The sequence below is a fragment of the Hordeum vulgare genome, chromosome 7H (assembly GCF_904849725.1).
Source record: "Hordeum vulgare subsp. vulgare chromosome 7H, MorexV3_pseudomolecules_assembly, whole genome shotgun sequence".
Lineage (NCBI taxonomy): Eukaryota > Viridiplantae > Streptophyta > Magnoliopsida > Poales > Poaceae > Hordeum > Hordeum vulgare.
Window position 1 is genome coordinate 545,171,538 of NC_058524.1, and position 21,453 is coordinate 545,192,990.

General features: G+C 43.5%; 1 protein-coding gene and 1 pseudogene across 1 annotated transcript; both read left to right on the plus strand.

Moving 5' to 3' along the window:
- The first annotated feature begins 11,300 nt into the window (after nucleotides 1-11,300).
- Nucleotides 11,301-12,084, plus strand: LOC123409255 (UDP-glucuronic acid decarboxylase 4-like). The gene is made up of 4 exons (XM_045102205.1): nucleotides 11,301-11,466; nucleotides 11,588-11,671; nucleotides 11,770-11,844; nucleotides 11,926-12,084. The coding sequence occupies exons 1-4, from the start codon at nucleotides 11,368-11,370 to the stop codon at nucleotides 12,082-12,084; spliced, it is 417 nt and encodes a 138-aa protein (XP_044958140.1). The 5' UTR covers nucleotides 11,301-11,367.
- A 167-nt stretch (nucleotides 12,085-12,251) lies between these two features.
- Nucleotides 12,252-12,337, plus strand: LOC123414368 (annotated as a pseudogene).
- Nucleotides 12,338-21,453: the final 9,116 nt, after the last annotated feature.

Consider the following 21,453-nt stretch of genomic DNA (forward strand, 5'->3'; position numbering starts at 1 on the left):
GCTAGATATGATGTTAACCATAGAATTGCATCTCCCTATCATTCTCAGTCTAGTGGTCAAGTAGAATTAACCAATATAGAATAAAATTAATATTGAAAAAGACTGTCAATAGGTCCTGAAAGAATTGGTCTAAGAAATTAGATGATGCGTTGTGGGGCTATAGAACAGCTTATAAAAATCCTATGGGTATGTCTCCTTATAAAATGGTTCATGGGAAAGCATGTCATTTGCCTCTTGAATTAGAACATAAAGCTTATTGGGTAATGAAAGAACTCAACTATGATTTCAAACTTGCTGGTGAGAAGAGGTTATTTCATATTAGCTCATTAGATGAACGGGGAACCCAAGCTTATGAAAATGCCAAACTATTCAAAGAAAAAGTTTAAAAGATGGCATGACAAAAGAATCCAAAAGCGAGAATTCAAAGTTGGTGAATTTGTTCTATTGTACAATTCTTGTCTTAGATATTTTGCAGGAAAAATTCTTTTCAAATGGGAAGGACTGTCACATCCCTGGAATTCCCTACTTAGTATTTAGCAGCTTGTGCTCATGTCTTCTTTCATTGCATTCAAGAAATGGAAATAAACTCAAAAGAAGTGGTGAAATCCAAAGCAAAACCCTAGCCACTCTTTATTCAAAAGAAATACAACTATTGCCAAAATCAATGAACCCAAAATGTCCATTATAAAAGTTCACCTTTTCTGATAAATGTAGAAAACAAGATATCAGGGGTGAAACTTATTTTCAAACTACTTTTGGCATTCTAAATTAAATTAAAAGATACTGAAATCAAATATATATTTGATCTCAAATATTTCAAAGTTTCCAAACATGTTGAAAACTTTATATGTGGTTGGAAATATTCCAACTAACACCCCAGTATATTTCAAACTATTTTGATTAGGTATTAGAGCTAAAAATAAATAAAAACAAATGTCAGAAAGAATAAACAGAAACTAAAGGAAGAAAAAAAATGCAAAAACAGTATCTAGTGCTCACCTTGGCCCAGCCCACCTTCCCCTGTCGTCTACCTCCTGCCAGTCGGAGCAGGAGGTGGCCGCCGCTCCTCCTAGCGCGCCCACACAGCTGTATGCTTGCTTGCCTCGTCGTGATGCGCTGGAGGGGAGGGATAAGATCCCCGAGCTCTCCCCCTCTCCATTCGCCCCCTGCTCTCTCCCCCTCTCGGCCGCCATGACCGCGAGCTCGAGCTCGAGCTAGCAGTCGCTCCAGCCTCTCTTCCTCTCTCCTGATCCGCGCAACAGCTCCGCCGAAGCTCCCTGAAGCTCCTAAGCCAGTCGCTCGATGCTGAGAAGCTCTGAAACGCCGTGACGCCGTTATCTTCCTCCTCGGGTCACCGGAGCTCGCCGCCGTCGTTATCCCTCCTCAGGCCATCCCCGAGCCCACTTTCGTCGCCTCTGCACTCCTAGTGAGCTCAGGAATCTTTCCCCCAAGTTTTCCCCCTCGATTCCTTCCTCTTTCACCCGATCCCACCGGAGCCCGACGAGATCCGTCGCGGGAGCTCGTCACCGGTAGCTCTCCGGTGAACGGCTAGTCGTTCTGAGGCCACCAAAAGCTTCAACATGTTGCGTAGGTGCTCTAGGAGGTAAGCCCCGCTCGATTTGCCTTCGGTTTCAGCGATCCCAACATAGCCCGAGCTCCGGCAGCCGTCGAGCTTGCCGCCGGCGTCATCTCCGGACATCTTAGCCTCGGTTCTTTACAAACATTGGAACTGCGGCTGAGTGCTGGTTCGTTTGGTGCTCTTTGCCGTGCAAATGGTTGCCAGAATCGAATTCCCGAAGCTCTCTGTCGTCCATGTGGTTGCCGGAGCTCACCGCCAGCGAGTTCCACCTCGCCGCCGGTTTATCTAAGCCTCTCTGTGCAACTGACATGTGGGGCCAGCCCCCTGGCTAATTAAGTTGAGGTTAACAAAATAATTAATTAATTCAAAACCTAAACAGTCACTGACATGTGGGTCGAGCCCTGTTAAATACCTAATTAAGTTTAAATTTAAGTAAAACGTGGCGAGAGTGACTGACCAGTGGGTCCCACTAGTCAGGTTTGACTTTAAACGGCCAGATTGACCTGCTGATGTCATGCTGATGCAATAAAACCTTTTCTGTTTAAAAATAGTTCTAGAATAATTTCAAAACTCAAGGAATATAACTCCAAATTTAACAAGAAGTATATGTAAAATGATCGGAAAAATTCAAGGAATCTAATGGTGCTATTTTCATGCATGAAAAACAAAGTTATGAAACAACATCAGGTCAAATCAATTAAAAGAATTTGCTAAATTATAATTCAAATGATATTTGAGTTATGATTTCAAATCAAGATCACCGAAAAGGTTATGCTAGTCATCTTAAACCATGCTACATTGCATTTCATGCATCATTTTGTTGCATATGTTTGATATTGAATGATTGTTGTTATTCCGTTAGGCTCCGCCCCTCTGGATACATCTCATTATCCGACTGACGGGTATCACCCCTCTGCTGAGCAACAAGCCAAGCAACTATTTTGATCATCCCGATAAATCCCATGTTCTTGCTCCTGCTCTTACTTATTGCATTAGATCAAAATGCTTTCAATGCTTTTACCATGTTAGTTGAACCCACTTCCTTTGCATGACCTGTCCTTGTCACAGTAAATAGCTGAACCTTGCAACCTAAGATACCTGGTAGATGCTTGAGCCATGATGTGCCTTATCCTTCTATGCATGCTATGCTTAGAGTTGTGTATGGTCTGTCATCTGGGTGATGAACAGGATCATGAGAATGTGTTCAGTTACTATAGGTTGTGTGTTGAACCTGATTTGGTAAAGGTAGCGGTGAAAGGCTATGTACGAGTACATGGCGGGTTGTTTCATTGGAACCGTCCTTAGGAACTGAGTTCCATGTATGTAATCCAAGACTAGATAGTACCACACGTTGGGATACTTAATTGACCCTCTCGACTTATTAATCGCTTAGTACTCGGTCCAGGAGTTGCAAGTAGTTTCTGGTGTTTATAGTCATGCTGGAGGCCGTGCGTAGTGCTGACCTTAGAGGTGGACTATGATGCGGTAGGCAGTGGCACGGTGTACAAAGTGGCACCCGTATGGTGACCTTAGAGGTCGTGTTTTCTGATCGGTAGATGATAGGACAACGAGTCGAGAGTTACTTCGAGTTTCTCTTATTTCAAGGAAAAGAAAGTAAGTTTTGATGACCAAGGAATTGAACTTGATAGTTGAGTGGTTATGTTATCCTATCTTGTGGGTTGTCTCAAAATTGTTTTTGAGCATTTACAGCCATTATGCTGTCCAATTTTGTCTTCAGAGCTCTAATGCTTTTTGCATTACTCCTTATTTTCAGATGCCTGGCCGTCCTACTCGTCAGGTGGTCCGTCTGACTAGGTGCATTGATGTGCCAGGTCATACGGCCATGCTAGTCAGGATGATGTCTGTAGCCGGTTACCGCTGGTACCCAGAGTACACAGTGGACGAGCACTACCAGGATTTTAATCAGAGTCAACATCTCTACACTGTTAGAGTATTCCCAGATTACCCTGGAGCTTAGGAGCCGATCCATTGGTCTTATGGATTGGGGGTCGCTGTTGACATGGCAGTACAAGATGCTGCCTATTCAATGTTGACCATCATGAGGGCCAGACATGCACTACTGTAGAATTCAGAGTTCTGCTATGTTCCTGCTGCTCAGCCAGGAGAAGAAGGATACCTTAGTGGGGTCTACTTTGATTCCTCTATGGAGGATCCGCTGTTGCAGTCCACTGCTGAGATGCTAGAGAATAGAGATAGGGATGCTCGTGCCCTTCGTATGGAGCTCTATGCTACACGTTCCCGTCTATGGACGGCTTTGACGCAGCTGGCACCTATAGTCCAGACATTGTATGGAGATATGGAGATGTTGAACCCTGTTAGGACCCATCTTCCGGCTAATGTTGACTGGCCTGCTATAGGAGGAGTCACCCCTCTTCGGGGACCTCTACTACCACCAGTCAGGGGACCAAGGCCACATCCGTGTCCTTACGGTTCCCAGGGTACTCAGGCTCGAGTTTTTCCTAATCCTCAGGTTGAGCTTCCAGGCCATGGAGGCAACCTTTATGAGATGTTCTATGCGGATGCCTGAATCCATGAGTGGAAGAGTAGTATGGTAGTAGTTGTACTTCCAAAGTCATCTGTGTCTTGTGGAGTATGCTTACGTCGTGAGATGAATTCCGGAGGCATAGATAAATAATATATAGGAAGCTTGGAAAGCCTCTTATGAGTTGTGTCATCTTTTCAGTAGTTTGCTCTTCGGTTAAGGTTGTACTGAACTATGTAATGGTGTGTATGAACCATGGTGTATATATAGCAGTTGCTTGTTACCATGTTGTTCGGATGTTCATTTCCGCATTCCATGTGTTGAGTACATAATTAATCCATAGTTAGTATTGATGTTGATATTGGTCTAAGGTGTGAGTTTGTTTGTCAGGATGGTGTTCACCAGGTTGAACTGTGCCCCTGCTCATGAGCAGGGAGAGGGTAGTCAAGCATCGCAGGAGGAACTGCATCACCCGCCTCTGTGGCGGAAATTATGCTTGATGCAGAAAGAAACAAAAGGGAGACCAACCGTCTGTTAGAGCATATTGAGCAAAATACGGCTCGTCAGCCTAGGAATGATGCAGTGTCCCTCAATGACTTTGTGAAGCTGAATCCTCCGAAGTTCCATGAGTCTGTCGACCCGCTCGACGCTGATGACTGGTTGTGCAGTATATCGTGCAAGATACGCTCTGCAAATGTTTCTGAGGCCGACAAGGTGACCTTTGCGGCGTACTTTCTGGAAGGACCCGAAAATCTGTGGTGGAAGAACTTTGAAGCTATGCGCCCTGCCGGACCAGTAGCCACATGGGCAGACTTTAGTGCAGCCTTCCGTCTGCACCATATTCCAGGGGGTTTGATGGACAGAAAGAGAGAGGAGTTCTATGCATTCACCCAGGGAAAATTGACTGTGAATGCCTATAGCCGCGAGTTCGGTAACCTCACCCGCTATGCAACTGAAGAGGTGTCAACTGATGCCAAGAAGCAAGCAAGATTCTGCAAGGGTCTGAGCTCTGAACTTCGTCGTGATTTGCGCCTCCACAAATGTACAAGCTTTCAAGCTCTTGTCAACAAGGCGATCAGTGCCGAGACTAGTCATACTGACTATGAACCCACAAGGAAGCACTCCCGTGACTCTGGCTCGTCCTCTGGTTCCGCGTTCCCAAAACGCGGGTTGTGGGTTCCAAATAGTTCTGTGCCGCCAAGATATACCCGAGGCCATCCTATGTGGCGCGTCAGGCGAATCAGACCAACCCTCTAGCAAAAACCTATGGTGGTCCAACAAGAAATGATGCACCACGTACCAATCAGGTGATCTGTTACAAGTGTGGAGAACCAGGGCACTATTCCCGAGAGTGTCCTCAGAATATGGGTGCCAAGCAACCTAGAAAGCGTTGGGCAAGGCAAGTCGGGCAAAGCTTACTATGTGAAGCCAACTCCTGCACGTGGCCGTGTGAACTATGTTTCAACAGAAGAAGCTGCAGAGGATCCTGACGTTATACTGGGTACGCTCCTTGTTAATCATCACCCAGCGTCTGTTCTTTTTGACACTGCATCATCTCATTCCTTCATTTCAGAAAGTTATGCACGGTTGCATAACATGTCTTTCTGTGATATGCCAGTCCCATTGGTAATCCAAACCCCTGGTAGTAAGTGGCAAACCTCCAGGATAACCTATGACAATGAAATTCTAGTAGACAGGTTAGTTTTTCTAGCATCTTTGATAGCCCTGAAATCTTCGTATATCAATATCATTTTGGGTATGGACTGGATGTCAGCTCATTATGCCAAGATTGATACTCATTCTACAAATGTTCAGCTTACCCATCCCTCGGATGAGATAATCAATGTCTCTACTCGAGTTGTTATATGTCAACTCTATTCCCTCAATGCCAACCCTCTTCCAGAACTTGAAGACATTCCGGTAGTCCGTGATTTCCCAGATGTTTTTCCAGAGGAACTGCCAGGAATTCCACCTGACAGGGATGTAGAGTTTGTGATAGACCTTGTTCCGAGAACCGTTCCAATAGTCAGAAGACCTTATAAGATGGCACCCCTGGAGCTAGCCGAACTTAAGAAACAACTAGATGATGCCTTGAATAAAGGTTTCATTCGTCCTAGCTCTTCTCCTTGGGCTTGTCCCGTCCTCTTTGTTAAGAAGAAAGATGGAACGGATTGGATGGTTGTAGATTATCGACCAGTTAACCTGGTCACCATAAAGAACAAGTATCCGCTCCCCAGGATCAACGACCTGTATGAGCAGCTTGCTGGATCCTCAGTCTTCTACAAAATGGATTTGAGGTTGGGTTACCATCAAATCAAGATCAAGAATGGGGACATTCCAAAAATGGCTTTTGTCACTCGTTATGGCCAATACGAGTACATCGTCATGTCCTTTGGTTTAACCAATGCCCCAGCCACCTTCTCTCGCTTGATGAATTCAATCTTCATTGAGTATTTGGATAAATTCGTCATAGTGTACCTCGATGATATTCTCATCTACTCGAAGAACGAACAAGAACATGTCGAGCATCTAAGGCTGGTATTGATGAAACTTTGAGAGCACCGCCTGTATGCCAAGTTTTCAAAATGTGAATTCTGGTTACCAGAAGTGATCTATCTAGGTCACGTAATCTCTGGTAAGGGTATTGCTGTCAATCCCGAGAGAGTTCAAGCTATCCTTGATTGGACTCAACCTCAATTGGTTAAGCAAGTTAGGAATTTTCTTGGTCTAGCGAGCTATTATTGCCGCTTTGTCGAGAATTTCTCCAAGGTTGCGAAGCCTCTAACTGAACTCCTCAAGAAAGATAAAAAGTTCGAGTGGACACCACAGTGTGTGCATAATTTTCAGGAACTGAAAAGACGCCTGACGTCCGCACATGTGTTTCTACCACCAGATTTCTCTAAGGACTTTGTTATCTGTTGCGACGCCTCGCGACAAGGATTAGGTTGCATTCTCATGCAGGATCGTCATGTGATTGCATACGCATCTCGAGAGTTGCGTCCACATGAGGATAATTGTCCCACAGATGATCTTGAGCTTGAAGTTGTAGTCCATGCACTTAAGACCTGGCGACATTACCTTCTTGGTAATCGTTGCAAAATATTCAGTGTCACCAAAGTCTGAAATATATCTTCACCCAACCGGATTTGAATCTCAGGCAAAGACGGTGGGTTGAGTTGATCACGGATTACAACTTAGGGATAACTTACACCCCGGGGAAGGCCAATGTTATGGCTGATGCACTAAGTCGTAAGTCTTATTGTAACAACCTGATGCTACAACGAGATCAACCACATCTCTATGAGGAATGTCGGAAGTTAAATCTTCACATTGTTCCTCAAGGATTCCTTTCTACCCTGGTGGCGAAGCCTACTCTTAGGGATCAAATCATAGCCGTGCGGGCATATGATAAGGGTATATCCCGGATCAAGGAGAATATTGCTAGCGGAAACGCTAGGGATTTCTTTATAAATGAGCAAGGTGTTGTGTTCTTTCAGAACCCTCTAGTGGTTCCTAAGAGCAAACGTCTACGGCAATTGTTCCTTAAGGAGGCTCATGATTCTCCTCTGACCATTCATCCTGGTAGTACTAAGATGTATCAGGACCAACGCCAGAGGTTTTGGTGGACTAGGATGAAGAGAGAAATTGTTGAGTTCGTTGCTAACTATGATGTTTGTCGTCGAGTTAAGGCAGAACATCAAAGGCCTGCTGGCACCCTTGAACCTTTAGCTATTCCTGAATGGAAATGGGATCACTACAAGAAATATGCTCATATATGACGTTCTTTAAAATGTCGTTGATTAATTCGTCATAAATAACCTTTAGATTGTCGTAAGCTGTTTGAGGGGATCAAATCTACATATAAATTTCGACGATGTGAGTCAAAAACATCGTAACCGCATAAGATGAGATCGTCATAACTTTTACGACGATTATAAAAATGTCGTAACATGTTCTAACTATGTTAAAAAAGGTAAAAAGATCGGAAATGCATACAAATTTGTCGTCATCCTGAAAATATGGTCGAACTCTAGTGAAAATTTATGTGGTGCCCTTTTGCACAATATTTTTGATATATGCTTCACAAAATTCCTCTATTTTTAGTACTTGAAAACTACTCCCTCCATTCCTAAATGTAAGTATTTTTAGACATTTCACTAGAGGGCTACATACGGAGCAAAATGAATGAATCTATACTCTAAATTATGTATATATACATCCGTATGTAGTCCTTTTAGTGAAACATCTTAAAAGACTTATATTTAGGAACGCAGGGAGTATTTCAAATCATTGATTTTTCGAACCAATGAGAAATCTTCCCACAGATCGATGACATGGCGTTCATCCATCCATCCAACCCACATCCATCCATCCATCTATCTACAGAAAAAAAAGTCACTCACTCCCCACCCATCGCACCATTCCACCCGATCCTGTCCTCTCCCCTCCACCAAGCTCCCCCCACCTCCGATCTGAAGCCACCACACAAATCTTCTCCCAGATCTGCCGCCGCCGCACGCTCTCCTCTCCTCCTCATCCCAGATCCGGAGCAGAAATAGGGGTCCAGAGACATAGAGAGGGTGATGCGCCGGCCTCTCCCTCCCTCACCCTCTCTCTGTCTCTGCGCTGCACACGCTAGGGTTTGACGAAGCTGCTCGCGAAGCACGAAGCTGCGCGCGCTAGGGCTCTCACTCCCGGCCCGCCGCGATGGTCGCGTCGGCCAAGACCCCGCAGCGGTAACTCTTCATCGACGGCGAGTGACGCGCGCCCGCGCTCGGCCGCCGCCTCCCCGTCGTCAACCCGACCACCGAGGTCTCCATAGGTCCGCCCCTCTCTCTTTCCCCGCTTTCTGTTCGCCCGTCTCATTGGTTGCCCTGCTCATCACTAGGTTTCCACAAGCGAGATCCCGGCGGGCACCTCGGAGGATGTGGACGCCGTGGTGGCGGCCGTGCGCGCCGCCCTCAAGAGGAACTGTGGCCGCGAATGGTCCCGCGCCCCCGACGTCGTCCGGGCCAAGTACCTCCGTGCAATCGCCGCCAAGGTACTCTGCCGCTTCCTCCATAGGCGGTCTGTGTGTGTGCGTTGATGGGAGCGGCAAGATCCGTTGGTGGCGGCGACATGGACCTGTCCTCGGCAGGGAACGCCAGGACCAGGTGGAGCAACTCCTCAAGGTACCATACCAAGTCAACTCACATGACAGCCTCATGTGAATGATGTGCACAGATAATCAGTTTCATCAGACATACGCCTCCATCGTTTGTTTTTTCATGCCTTTTGATTTGCTTTTACACATATTTGTGTTAGTAGAGTACTACGTAGTACATGCAGATAAGAACGTTTAGTAGTGTGTTTGGTTTAGGTTTTTCTGTGCTTAATTGCTCACTTAATCCCAAAGAAACACCACCAAACAAACTTTTGTTTGGAATATGGATTGACACCTAAAAAAGGTTCTGAATATTTAGCCAAGGCTAACATCTGTACCAGTAGATCATCTGCTAATGGAAAAAGCTTAAAAGAATGTTTTGGGGGTACACACACACCTGGATGAGAAGGTACATGCAGGGCTACCCTCCCTACTAGTACATCTATAGGCGGCCAATGTTGTGTCACGGAAACGACCAAACGATCACAACCCACAAGACCTCCATTGACCTGAGCACACAACAACTTCTACTCTGTGCATGTTTGGTCTATGTGGAACTAAGATATGAAAATATTACTACATTTATTCATAATTTTATACATGTATTTATATATAAATATATAAAGATGTTGCGTGAGCTTTTGTGTGGGTAGGTTCTTGGATTTTGTCCAAAACAAATGGGAGCCATTGTCAGCAATAGTAACATTTCAAGTGTATTGTGTGTATGTATATAAAAACACGCATCATGCTAGTTCATGAACCGAAATTTATAAGTAGGAAGGTGTGGAAGATAGTGACAAAAGATAACAATTAATACTAAGTAAACTGGTGTGCAGTTAACCATTATATTAACTTCGAAATACAACAATGTAATTATTCATCTTGATTGAACGACCTTCCACCAAAGTCAAAAAGCACACTGAAATAGTCGGCTGCAGAAATTTTGATCGAAACTGTCCCACTGAAATCAGCAAAATGAAAAAATGGCATAAATCAATATATAGAAGTGCAATTTTGACGAAGACTATTTTCTAAAACATCGCAACATGTATCATCCCTTGTGCGTGCTACTTTGCTTGTCCTCACCCTCTCGACCCTCCCCTTGCTCATTCACCATCCATTTTATTTGGAACGTAGATGGGGGGCAAAGCACCTAAGCTCCAAGTGAGCTCCTGCTCCACCCTCCAGGTGCCTTCATGTACTGTTTTTATTTTTAGTCTCAACATTTGGCATAGATTTATAATACAAAAAATGTCAAACTACTTTTCTTCATAGTCTTGGTTCATCAATCACATTTATGGATCCAAATTCATTCAACAGGTTTGCCGCAGTGAGTGCCCAGGGATTACCTTGCGTCGACGTGGGCATTACCAGCGAGCGCCCAGGGATTCCCTCTTGAAGAGGGTAATGGTGTGCCGCAGTAGTACACTCTGTGTATGTACCCCAGAAAGTGATTCAAAAAATAGCAATTAAGAACCGCATGGAGGAAATATGTGTCGTGTTTAGTCTTCTATAAGACCTGCTTTCTATATGGATGATAGCCTTTTTATACTAGATGAGTAAATGTAATTAAATCTTCTTTTGATCTTAAATTTGTAAAACCTGGTACTTTTTTCACATGTAAGTCAGTTTTTGATGCATTTGGTATCCTTTTACTTCAGATGATTGAGCGGAAATCTGATCTGGCTAGGCTAGAGGCACTTGATTGCGGGAAGCCTCTTGATGAGCTAGTAGAAAAATTGCAATGTTCAGAGTGTAAATTAAAAAATACAGTAAAAAATACAATAAAAAAATAAAATCTAGATGGGGGTGGCCTATTGCATGGTTTGATTCTTTCTGCTGGAAAGGGACAATTCTGGTAGGTGAAGTGTGCCACATGGTGGATCGGGATCCCTTCCTAGTAAAGGAAGAAGGTGTGGGGCAAAACTGTATATGCTTGCGCTTGACCAAACATCTAACAACCAAGACTCTTAAAACAATTAAGAGAACAAGCATAAAAGGATGGAAGTTTGTTGGGATAGATTGCTACAACTAGTCGTTGCTCCATTTTCTATGAATGCATTTGTCATGTACAGTTTAAATTCATTACATATAGAACGTAGTATTACTCTTTCTCCAGAGAAGTACCACTGATGTGTATGTATGTTTCTCTGGACAACAGGTGTCAGGAGTTGCTACGACGAGGGGAAGCTTACAGCTAAAACCTTGACCATGGACTACCACCGTGGTGCCAACCTTGAGGTATTTTGTCATTTGTGTTATACTAATATATTGTTGCAAGCACTGAAATTTCCATTCCATCTGTATAAAAATAGGTATGTATGTGTAGTGATTGGTGTATTTTGTTGTGTTCACTATTCAGGTTAGGATTGCTCGGATCCTTAACACCTATGGCCCGTGCATGTGCATTGACGATGGCCATGTTGTCAGCAACTTTGTTGCTCAGGTAAACACACAGCGTTGTTGCTCTGCTAGTTTAAAAACCGCAAGTTTCTTTTCATTTCGGAACTAACACCCGAATGCTCTATGTTAATATAATGGCAGGCGCTAAGGAAGGAGCCTTTAACAGTTTACGGCGATGGCAAGCACACCATGAGTTTCCAATACATTTCTGATTTGGTAGGTCATCTCTAACCATCAGTGAACAATAATAATGGCTATGCTATCTGGTATGCGCTTTCTAAAATAGCACTCTTCTAGGTTGAGGGGTTGATGAGGCTGATGGAAGGTGATCACATTGGGCCATTCAACTTGGGCAACCCCGGTGAGTTCACCATGCTGCAATTGGCCAAGGTTGTCCATGACACCAGCGACCATGATGGTGAGTTCAATAACACTATTATGATGATGGAGTGCTGAGCAGAGGATGTGATACATATAGAACACTCAGAACTTTTTTGGTCTTTGATGTATATAAAATCGAGTTTTAAAAAACTGATGCTAGGCATGCCATCACTTTATATATATTGTTGTAGATATGCTTGAGGTGGTTCTGTTATTGTGGTACACAATGGAGTTTGTTAGCTAAGCATATGATGTTACAAGTAGATGCTACTGAGATGTCACCCATTGTTGAAGTATCTTAAACAGAGCTTTTTAAAACTGATGCTTGGTTTAGCTAGTGCTGGTAGCCTAGAGTGAGTATTGCTTATCTGCTTGTCAATCGAAATACACAACACACTAAATTTAGCAGTGAGTATTGCTTATTGCTTATCTATTTGTCTTCCTAAAAAGAATGGCATGTTGATTGAAGCCAAACATTGATGGGAATGCCTTAGCTTTTTTCTTTTTCTGCTGGAAACCTTGTTTTTGCTTCAGATTTCTTGACTGGTCAGCCTGGCATCTTACCTTATTAACTATAGCAACATGTTTTACTCTTACTTTAATTGAAATATTCTGCAGTATGCAAATCAATTCTTTAAAAGGTGCATTATTGGCAACATGGAGACAAACCTTAAACTTATATCGGTTAAAATTGGTTACTTGGACAGCAGACTGAGCCACCATCCGACCACATGTCTACATCTATACAAGTTTAATTTGTTTTCTTTTACTGTCAGTGTGAACCGCATCATTGGTTGTTGGGTACTGGACTCCGGTGGCATGTCCTTCCATGTGATTTTTAAAGGCGATGGATGCAAATCTAGTTGCATCAGTATACTCCAGTACACTCAATTTAATTGTCAGCTTGCCAGACGAGACGTAGTAGTTCAATCTAGCCATATAGTAGTAGTAATAAAAAATACTATACGTTTTGGTGTGGCCAAACTGTTGTACATTATGTTTTTTAGTAAGGAGCTCAAGTTCTTAACACAAACTTGCTAAGTTTTGAACACTAACTTTAATTTATGTTCATGCAGGAAATGGACTGATTCCTTTGAAATTCCTATGTTGGAAACGGTCCCTTACTCCACTCAGGTAACTGTATAATCTGCCCCGCTTCTAGGTTTCCAGCACTTGAATCTTTCGTTAGGAGAGTTCGAAGTTGTTGGTATATTCTCAACCATTGAACGCTTTTAGTCATCCTCTTCGCTCGAGTAACAATGCTCAGAACAACTCTTTTCTAGTCTCCAGGGTAATAAATCATGTTCTTTTATGTTTCCAAAAATACTTGTACTCCATGTTTCCAAAAAACAGTAGCATCACACATGTCAAAAAATACTGGAATAAATTAGAAGTAAAAATACTAGAATAAATTAGAACTGGAGCATTTCTTGATTTATATACTTGATGACCAGAACTCGTTCAAGAGCTCTTTAGTCATATATGTTCAAAAACAAGGTCTTGATGTCCCCCTTACAGAAAAATGTTCATATATGTTCTTGCATGATGCGTGTATGCATGTTGGATGGTCACGTTCTAGTGTACTAGCTAGCTAGGAAGCATTGTTTGGTTAGTGCTCTCCTCCTTGGTTGGCTAAACATATTCGTTTGTTTGATTTGGCTTCACAATTACATATTTTGATTTGAACTTGGCCTATGTTTATGCCCACTTTCTGTTAATTATCTTGAATGGTGTGGTACAGTGTCTATGCGTGCAGAACTTCCTCTCACAAAAAAAACTAAGTGCATATGTCTCGCACTTTTGTTCGCATTTCTTTTAACATCATCTTCAGGATGAATACAAATCTTTTTATTTCTAATATTTTTTATATTTATTTCCGTTTGATTGATTCATATGCAGTGTAATGTTCTTGTAGGATGGCAAGTTGTCGCATCTCGAGCATGTCTCATAAGAGAGTGAAATGAAGTCCATTGTACTGTTGGGATAGTAGCAGATGTGTCATTGTTCTATTGTGTAACTCCGTCTATTCATGTGTAAGGAAATGTATTCATGAGATGAGTTATTGTGTTATGTAAACCTGGGAGATGTATTATGTGATGTTATATGATGGATGATTTTAATTCGACTTGGAGTTTTCTTGATTTGAATATGAAATAGTGTTTGATTTAATATTGGACAAATAATTGGGTTGAAAAGGCCTAACAAATAGAAATGAAACCAAGTTCTGGAACAAAAAGTTGCTGAATTCAAAAATGAAAAAAGGCCAAATCTGAAACTGGACCAAATGTATTTGGGCACGAAAAGGCTAGGGCCCAAATTATAATGATACAAAAAAATTCAAAAAAAATACTATAAGTGGTTGTAAATAAGTTAAGGCCCAAAAAGAAGCATAATAAGTAAAAGCCCAAAAAAATAAAATCAGCCCATGTGATCAATTAAATGGGTTGGGCTGATTTCAACCATGACGTTTTGATTTCGTCGTAATTTTGCCACGTAGGACTGCCACATAGGATTGGGTTAGATGCCAACGACGATTTAGGATCGTCGTAAAGGTTACGATGATCGAGGAATCATCGTAAAAGTTACGACGATTTCGATAAAAACGTCGTTGCTGTCAGTTTTTGACGCTTCGTTTTTCGTCGTAAGATCGTCGTAAATTAAAAACCGTGACGATGTAGCGACGAAAATGTAGCGTCGTGTATTAGTATATTTCTTGTAGTGGATAAAGTCTATATGGATTTCATCACCGGATTTGCCAAGACCAAGAAAGGAAATAATGCTATCTTTGTGATCATCAACCGTCTTTCCAAATTAGCTCATTTTCTTCCAGTTCATGAGAGTATAACACCTAGCGAGCTAGCAGAGTTATATATCTCTCGAATAGTGTCTCTTCATGGTGTTCCTCTCGAGATTAACTCGGACCGTGGAAGTATCTTTACTTCTCGCTTCTGGGAGATTTTTCAGAATACCATGGGGACTCACTTATCTTTTAGCACTGCTTTCCATCCTCAATCAAGTGGTCAAGTAGAAAGAGTGAGTCAAGTCCTAGAAGATATGCTCCGAGCTTGTGTTATATCGTTCGGTATGAATTGGGAGAAGTGCCTTCCATTCGCCGAATTTGCCTATAACAATAGTTATCAACCAAGCTTGGGCAAAGCTCCTTTTGAAGTTCTCTATGGACGAAGATGTCGAACACCTCTTAATTGGTCAGAAACCGGAGAGAGGCAACTCTTTGGTCCGGATATGATCCAGGATGCAGAAGAGCAAGTTCGCGTTATTCGTGAAAAGTTAAAAACAGCCCAGTCTCGTCAAAAGAGCCAATATGATCATCATCATAAGGCTGTGGCCTTTGAAGTTGATGAGAAGGCTTACCTTCGGGTTACACCTTTGAAGGGAACCCATCGTTTCGGTATCAAGGGCAAGTTGGCTCCTCGTTATATCGGTGCTTTTCGCATTCTTGCCAAACGAGGAGAAGTTGCCTACCAATTGGAACTTCCTCCGCATCTTTCCAAGGTTCATGATGTTTTCCACGTCTCGCAACTCAGGCGTTGCTTTTCGGATCCTATCCGTGAAGTGGACCACGAAACACTTGATCTCCAAGATAACCTTTCATACCGAGAATACCCTATGCGTATTCTAGATCAAGCTGAGCGTACCACTCGATGTCGAAACCTCAAGTTTCTTAAAGTTCAATGGTCAAATCATTCTGAAAAAGAAGCAACATGGGAAAGAGAGCATCGTCTCCGACTTGAGTATCCCGCGCTATTCCCGACGACTTCTAAATCTCGGGACGAGATTCTTTTGAGTGGGGGTGAGTTGTCACATCCCTGGAATGTCTTCTTTCATTGCATTCAAGAAATGGAAATACACTCAAAAGAAGTAGTGAAATCCAAAGCAAAACCCTAGCCACTCTTTATTCAAAAGAAATACAACTATTGCCAAAATCAATGAATCCAAAATGGCCATTATAAAAGTTCACATTTTCTAATAAATGTAGAAAACAAGATATCAGGGGTGAAACTTATATTCAAACTACTTTTGGCATTTTAAATTTAAGTTAAAAGCTACTGAAATCAACTATATATTTGATCTCAAATATTTCAAAGTTTCCAAAAATGTTGAAAACTTTATATGTGGTAGGAAATATTCCAACTAACACCCCAGTATATTTCAAACTATTTTGATTTGGTTTTAGAGCTAAAAATAAATAAAAACAAATGTCAGAACGAATAAACAGAAACTGAAGGAAGAAAAAAAATGCAAAAACACTATCTAGTGCTCTTGCCCAGCCCACCTTCCCTTGTCGTCTACCTCCTGCCAGTCGGAGCAGGAGGTGGCCGCCGCTCCTCCCGGCGCGCCCACGCAGATGTGGGCTCGCGTGCCTCGCCCTGATGCGCTGGAGGGGAGGGATAAGATCCCTGCGCTCCATCCCCGAGCTCTCGCCCTCTCCATTCGCCCCCCTGCTCTATCCCCCTCTCGATCGCGATGATCGCGAGCTGGAGCTCGCGCTAGCAGTCGCTCCAGCCTCTCTTCCTCTCTCCTGATCCGCGCAACAGCTCCGCTGAAGCTCCCTGAAGCTCCTAAGCCTGTCGCTCGATGTCGAGAAGCTCTGAAGCGCCGTGACTGTTGGGGAACATCGCATGGGAAACAAAAATTTTCCTACGCGCACGAAGACCTATCATGGTGATGTCCATCTACGAGAGGGGATGTGTGATCTACGTACCCTTGTAGACCGTACTACAGAAGCGTTAGTGAACGCAGTTGATTTAGTGGAACGTCCTCACGTCCCTCGATCCGCCCCGCGAACCGTCCCGCGATCAGTCCCACGATCTAGTGCCGAACGGACGACACCTCCGCGTTCAGCACACGTACAGCTCGACGATGATCTCGGCCTTCTTGATCCAGCAAGAGAGACGGAGAGGTAGAAGAGTTCTCCAGCAGCGTGACGGAGCTCCGGAGGTTGGTGATGATCTTGTCTCAGCAGGGCTCCGCCCGAGCTCCGTAGAAACGCGATCTAGAGGAAAAACCGTGAAGGTATGTGGTCGGGCTGCCGTGGAAAAGTCGTCTCAAATAAGCCCTAAAACCTTCGTATATATAGGGGGAAGAGGGGGAGCCTTGCCTTGGGGCTCAAGGAGCCCCAAGGGGGTCGGCCGAGCCAAGGGGGGAAGGTCTCTCCCCCCAAACCGAGTCCAACTTGGTTTGGTGGGTGGAGTCATTCTTCCCTTTCCCACCTCCTCCTTTTTTTATTTTCTCTTTGATTTTCTTCTTATGGCGCATAGGGCCTTCTTGGGCTGTCCCACCAGTCCACTAAGGGCTGGTGTGCCACCCCCAAGGCCTATGGGCTTTCCCGGGGTGGGTTGCCCCCCCCCCGGTGAACTCCCGTAACCCATTCGTCATTCCCGGTACATTCCCGGTAACTCCGGAAACCTTCCGGTAATCAAATGAGGTCATCCTATATATCAATCTTCATTTCCGGACCATTCCAGAAACCCTCGTGACGTCCGTGATCTCATCTGGGACTCCGAACAACATTCGGTAACCAACCATATAACTCAAATATGCATAAAACAACGTCGAACCTTAAGTGTGCAGACCCTGCGGGTTCGAGAACTATGTAGACATGACCCGAGAGACTCCTCGGTCAATATCCAATAGCGGGACCTGGATGCCCATATTGGATCCTACATATTCTACGAAGATCTTATCGTTTGAACCTCAGTGCCAAGGATTCATATAATCCCGTATGTCATTCCCTTTGTCCTTCGGTATGTTACGTGCCCGAGATTCGATCGTCAGTATCCGCATACCTATTTCAATCTCGTTTATCGGCAAGTCTCCTTACTCGTTCCGTAATACAAGATACCGCAACTTACACTAAGTCACATTGCTTGCAAGGCTTGTGCGTGATGTTGTATTATCGAGTGGGCCCCGAGATACCTCTCCGTCACACGGAGTGACAAATCCCAGTCTTGATCCATACTAACTCAACGAACACCTTCGGAGATACCTGTAGAGCATCTTTATAGTCACCCAGTTAGGTTGCAATGTTTGATACACACTAAGTATTCCTCCGGTGTTAGTGAGTTATATGATCTCATGGTCATAGGAACAAATACTTGACACGCAGAAAAATAGTAGCAACAAAATGACACGATCAACATGCTACGTCTATTAGTTTGGGTCTAGTCCATCACGTGATTCTCCTGATGACGTGATCCAGTTATCAAGCAACAACACCTTGTTCATAATCAGAAGACACTGACTATCTTTGATCAACTGGCTAGCCAACTAGAGGCTTGCTAGGGACAATGTTTTGTCTATGTATCCACACATGTAAATGAGTCTTCATTCAATACAATTATAGCATGGATAATAAACGATTATCTTGATACATGAATTATAATAATAACTATATTTATTATTGCCTCTAGGGCATAGTTCCAACAGTCTCCCACTTGCACTAGAGTCAATAATCTAGCCCTCACATCATCATGCGAATTACATTGTAATAAATCTAACACCCATACAGTTCTGGTGTTGATCATGCTTTGCCCGTGGAAGAGGTTTAGTCAACGGGTCTGCTACATTCAGATCCGTGTGCACTTTGCATATATTTACGTCCTCCCCTTCGACGTAGTCGCGGATGAGGTTGAAGCGTCGTTTGATGTGTCTGGACTTCTTGTGAAACCATGGTTCCTTTGCTAAGGCAATGGCACCCGTGTTGTCACAGGACAAGGTTATTGGATTCAGTGCGCTTGGCACCACTCCAAGATCCGTCATGAATTGCTTCATCCAGACACCCTCCTTAGCCGCCTCCGAGGCAGCCATGTACTCCGCTTCACATGTAGAATCTGCTACGACGCTTTGCTTGGAACTGCACCAGCTTACCGCACCCCCATTAAGAATAAATACGTATCCGGTTTGCGACGTAGAGTCGTCCAGATCTGTGTCAAAGCTTGCATGGACGTAACCTTTTACGGAGAGCTCTTCGTCACCTCCATACATGAGAAACATCTCCTTAGTCCTTTTCAGGTACTTCAGGATATTCTTGACCGCCGTCCAGTGATCCACTCCTGGATTACTCTGCAACCTACCTGCCATACTTATGGCCAGGCTAACGTCCGGTCTAGTGCACAGCATTGCATACATGATAGAACCTATGGCTGAAGCATAGGGGACAGTGCGCATATGCTCAATCTCGTACCTTGTAAAACTGGCAAGAACCCTTTCTTGGACTGTTCCATTTTGAACCTCTTCAAAACCTTATCAAGGTATGTGCTTTGTGAAAGTCCTATCAGGCGTTTTGATCTATCCGTGTAGATCTTAATGCCTAGGATGTAAGCAGCTTCTCCTAGGTCCTTCATAGAGAAACTTTTATTCAAGTAATCCTTTATGCGCTCCAAAAACTCTACGTTGTTTCCAATCAGCAATATGTCATCCACATATAATATTAGAAACGCCACAGAGCTCCCACTCACTTTCTTGTAAATACAAGATTCTCCAACCACTTGTATAAACCCAAATGCTTTGATCACCTCATCAAAGCGTTTGTTCCAACTCCGAGATGCTTGCACCAGTCCATAAATGGATCGCTGGAGCTTGCACACCTTGTTAGCATTCTTAGGATCGACAAAACCTTCGGGTTGCATTATATACAATTATTCCTTAAGGAAACCGTTAAGGAACGCCATTTTGACATCCATCTGCCAGATTTCATAATTGAAAAATGCAGCTATTGCTAACATGATTCTAACGGACTTAAGCATCGCTACGGGTGAGAATGTCTCATCGTAGTCAACTCCTTGAACTTGTGAAAAACCCTTTGCCACAAGTCGAGCTTTATAAACGGTCACATTGCCGTCAGCGTCCGTCTTCCTCTTAAAGATCCATTTGTTCTGAATAGCCTTGCGGCGCTCAGGCAGTACTTCCAAAGTCCACACTTTGTTCTCATACATGGATCCTATCTCGGACTTCATGGCTTCTAGCCATTTGTTGGAATCTGGACACACCATTGCTTCTTCATAATTTGCAGGTTCATTGTTGTCCAACAACATGATTGATAAGACGGGATTACCGTACCACTCTGGAGCAGCACGTGGTCTCGTCGACCTGCATGGTTCGACAGAAACTTGAACCGGAGTTTCATGATCATCATCATTAACTTCCTCCTCAACTGGCGTCGCAACGACAGAGGTTTCCCCTTGCCCTGCGCCACCATCCAGAGGGATGAGAGGTTCGACAACCTCGTCAAGTTCTATCTTCCTCCCACTCAATTCTCTCGAGAGAAACTCCTTCTCGAGAAAAGCCCTGTTTTTAGCAACAAACACTTTGCCCTCGGATTTGAGATAGAAGGTGTACCCAACTGTCTCTTTTCGGTAACCTATGAAGACGCACTTTTCCGCTCTGGGTTCCAGCTTTTCAGGCTGAAGCTTTTTGACATAAGCATCACATCCCCAAACTTTAAGAAACGACAACTTTGGCCTTTTGCCATACCACAGTTCGTATGGTGTCGTCTCAACGGATTTTGATGGTGCCCTATTTAAAGTGAATGCAGTTGTTTCTAATGCATAACCCCAAAACGATAACGGCAAATTGGTAAGAGACATCATAGATCGCACCATCTCTAATAAAGTACGATTACGACGTTCGGACACACCATTACGCTGTGGTGTTCTAGGTGGTGTCAACTGTGAAACAATTCCACATTGTCTTAAGTGAGCACCAAACTCGAAACTCAGATATTCACCCCCACGATCGGACCGTAGGAACTTGATCTTCTTGGTACGATGATTTTCAACTTCACTCTGAAATTGCTTGAACTTTTCAAATGTTTCAGACTTGTGCTTCATTAAGTAGACATAACCATATCTACTCAAATCGTCAGTGAAGGTGAGAAAATAACGATATCTGCCGCGTGCCTCTACGCTCATCGGACCACACACATCGGTGTGTATGATTTCCAACAAGTCACTTGCACGCTCCATTCTTCCAGAGAACGTAGTTTTAGTCATCTTGCCCATGAGGCATGGTTCGCACGTGTCAAGTGAATCAAAGTCAAGTGACTCCAAAAGTCCATTGGCATGGAGTTTCTTCATGCGCTTTACACAAATATGACCTAAGCGGCAGTGCCACAAAAATATGGCGCTATCATTGTTAACTCTAACTCTTTTGGTCTCAATGTTATGTATGTGTGTATCGCTATCAAGATTCAATATGAACAATCCTCTCACATTGGGTGCATGACCATAAAAGATGTTACTCATAGAAATAGAACAACCATTATTCTCTGACTTAAAAGAGTAACCGTCTCGCAATAAACAAGATCCAGATATAATGTTCATGCTCAACGCAGGCAATAAATAACAATGATTCAAGTTCATAACTAATCCTGATGGTAACTGAAGTGAAACTGTGCCGACGGCGATTGCATCAACCTTGGAACCA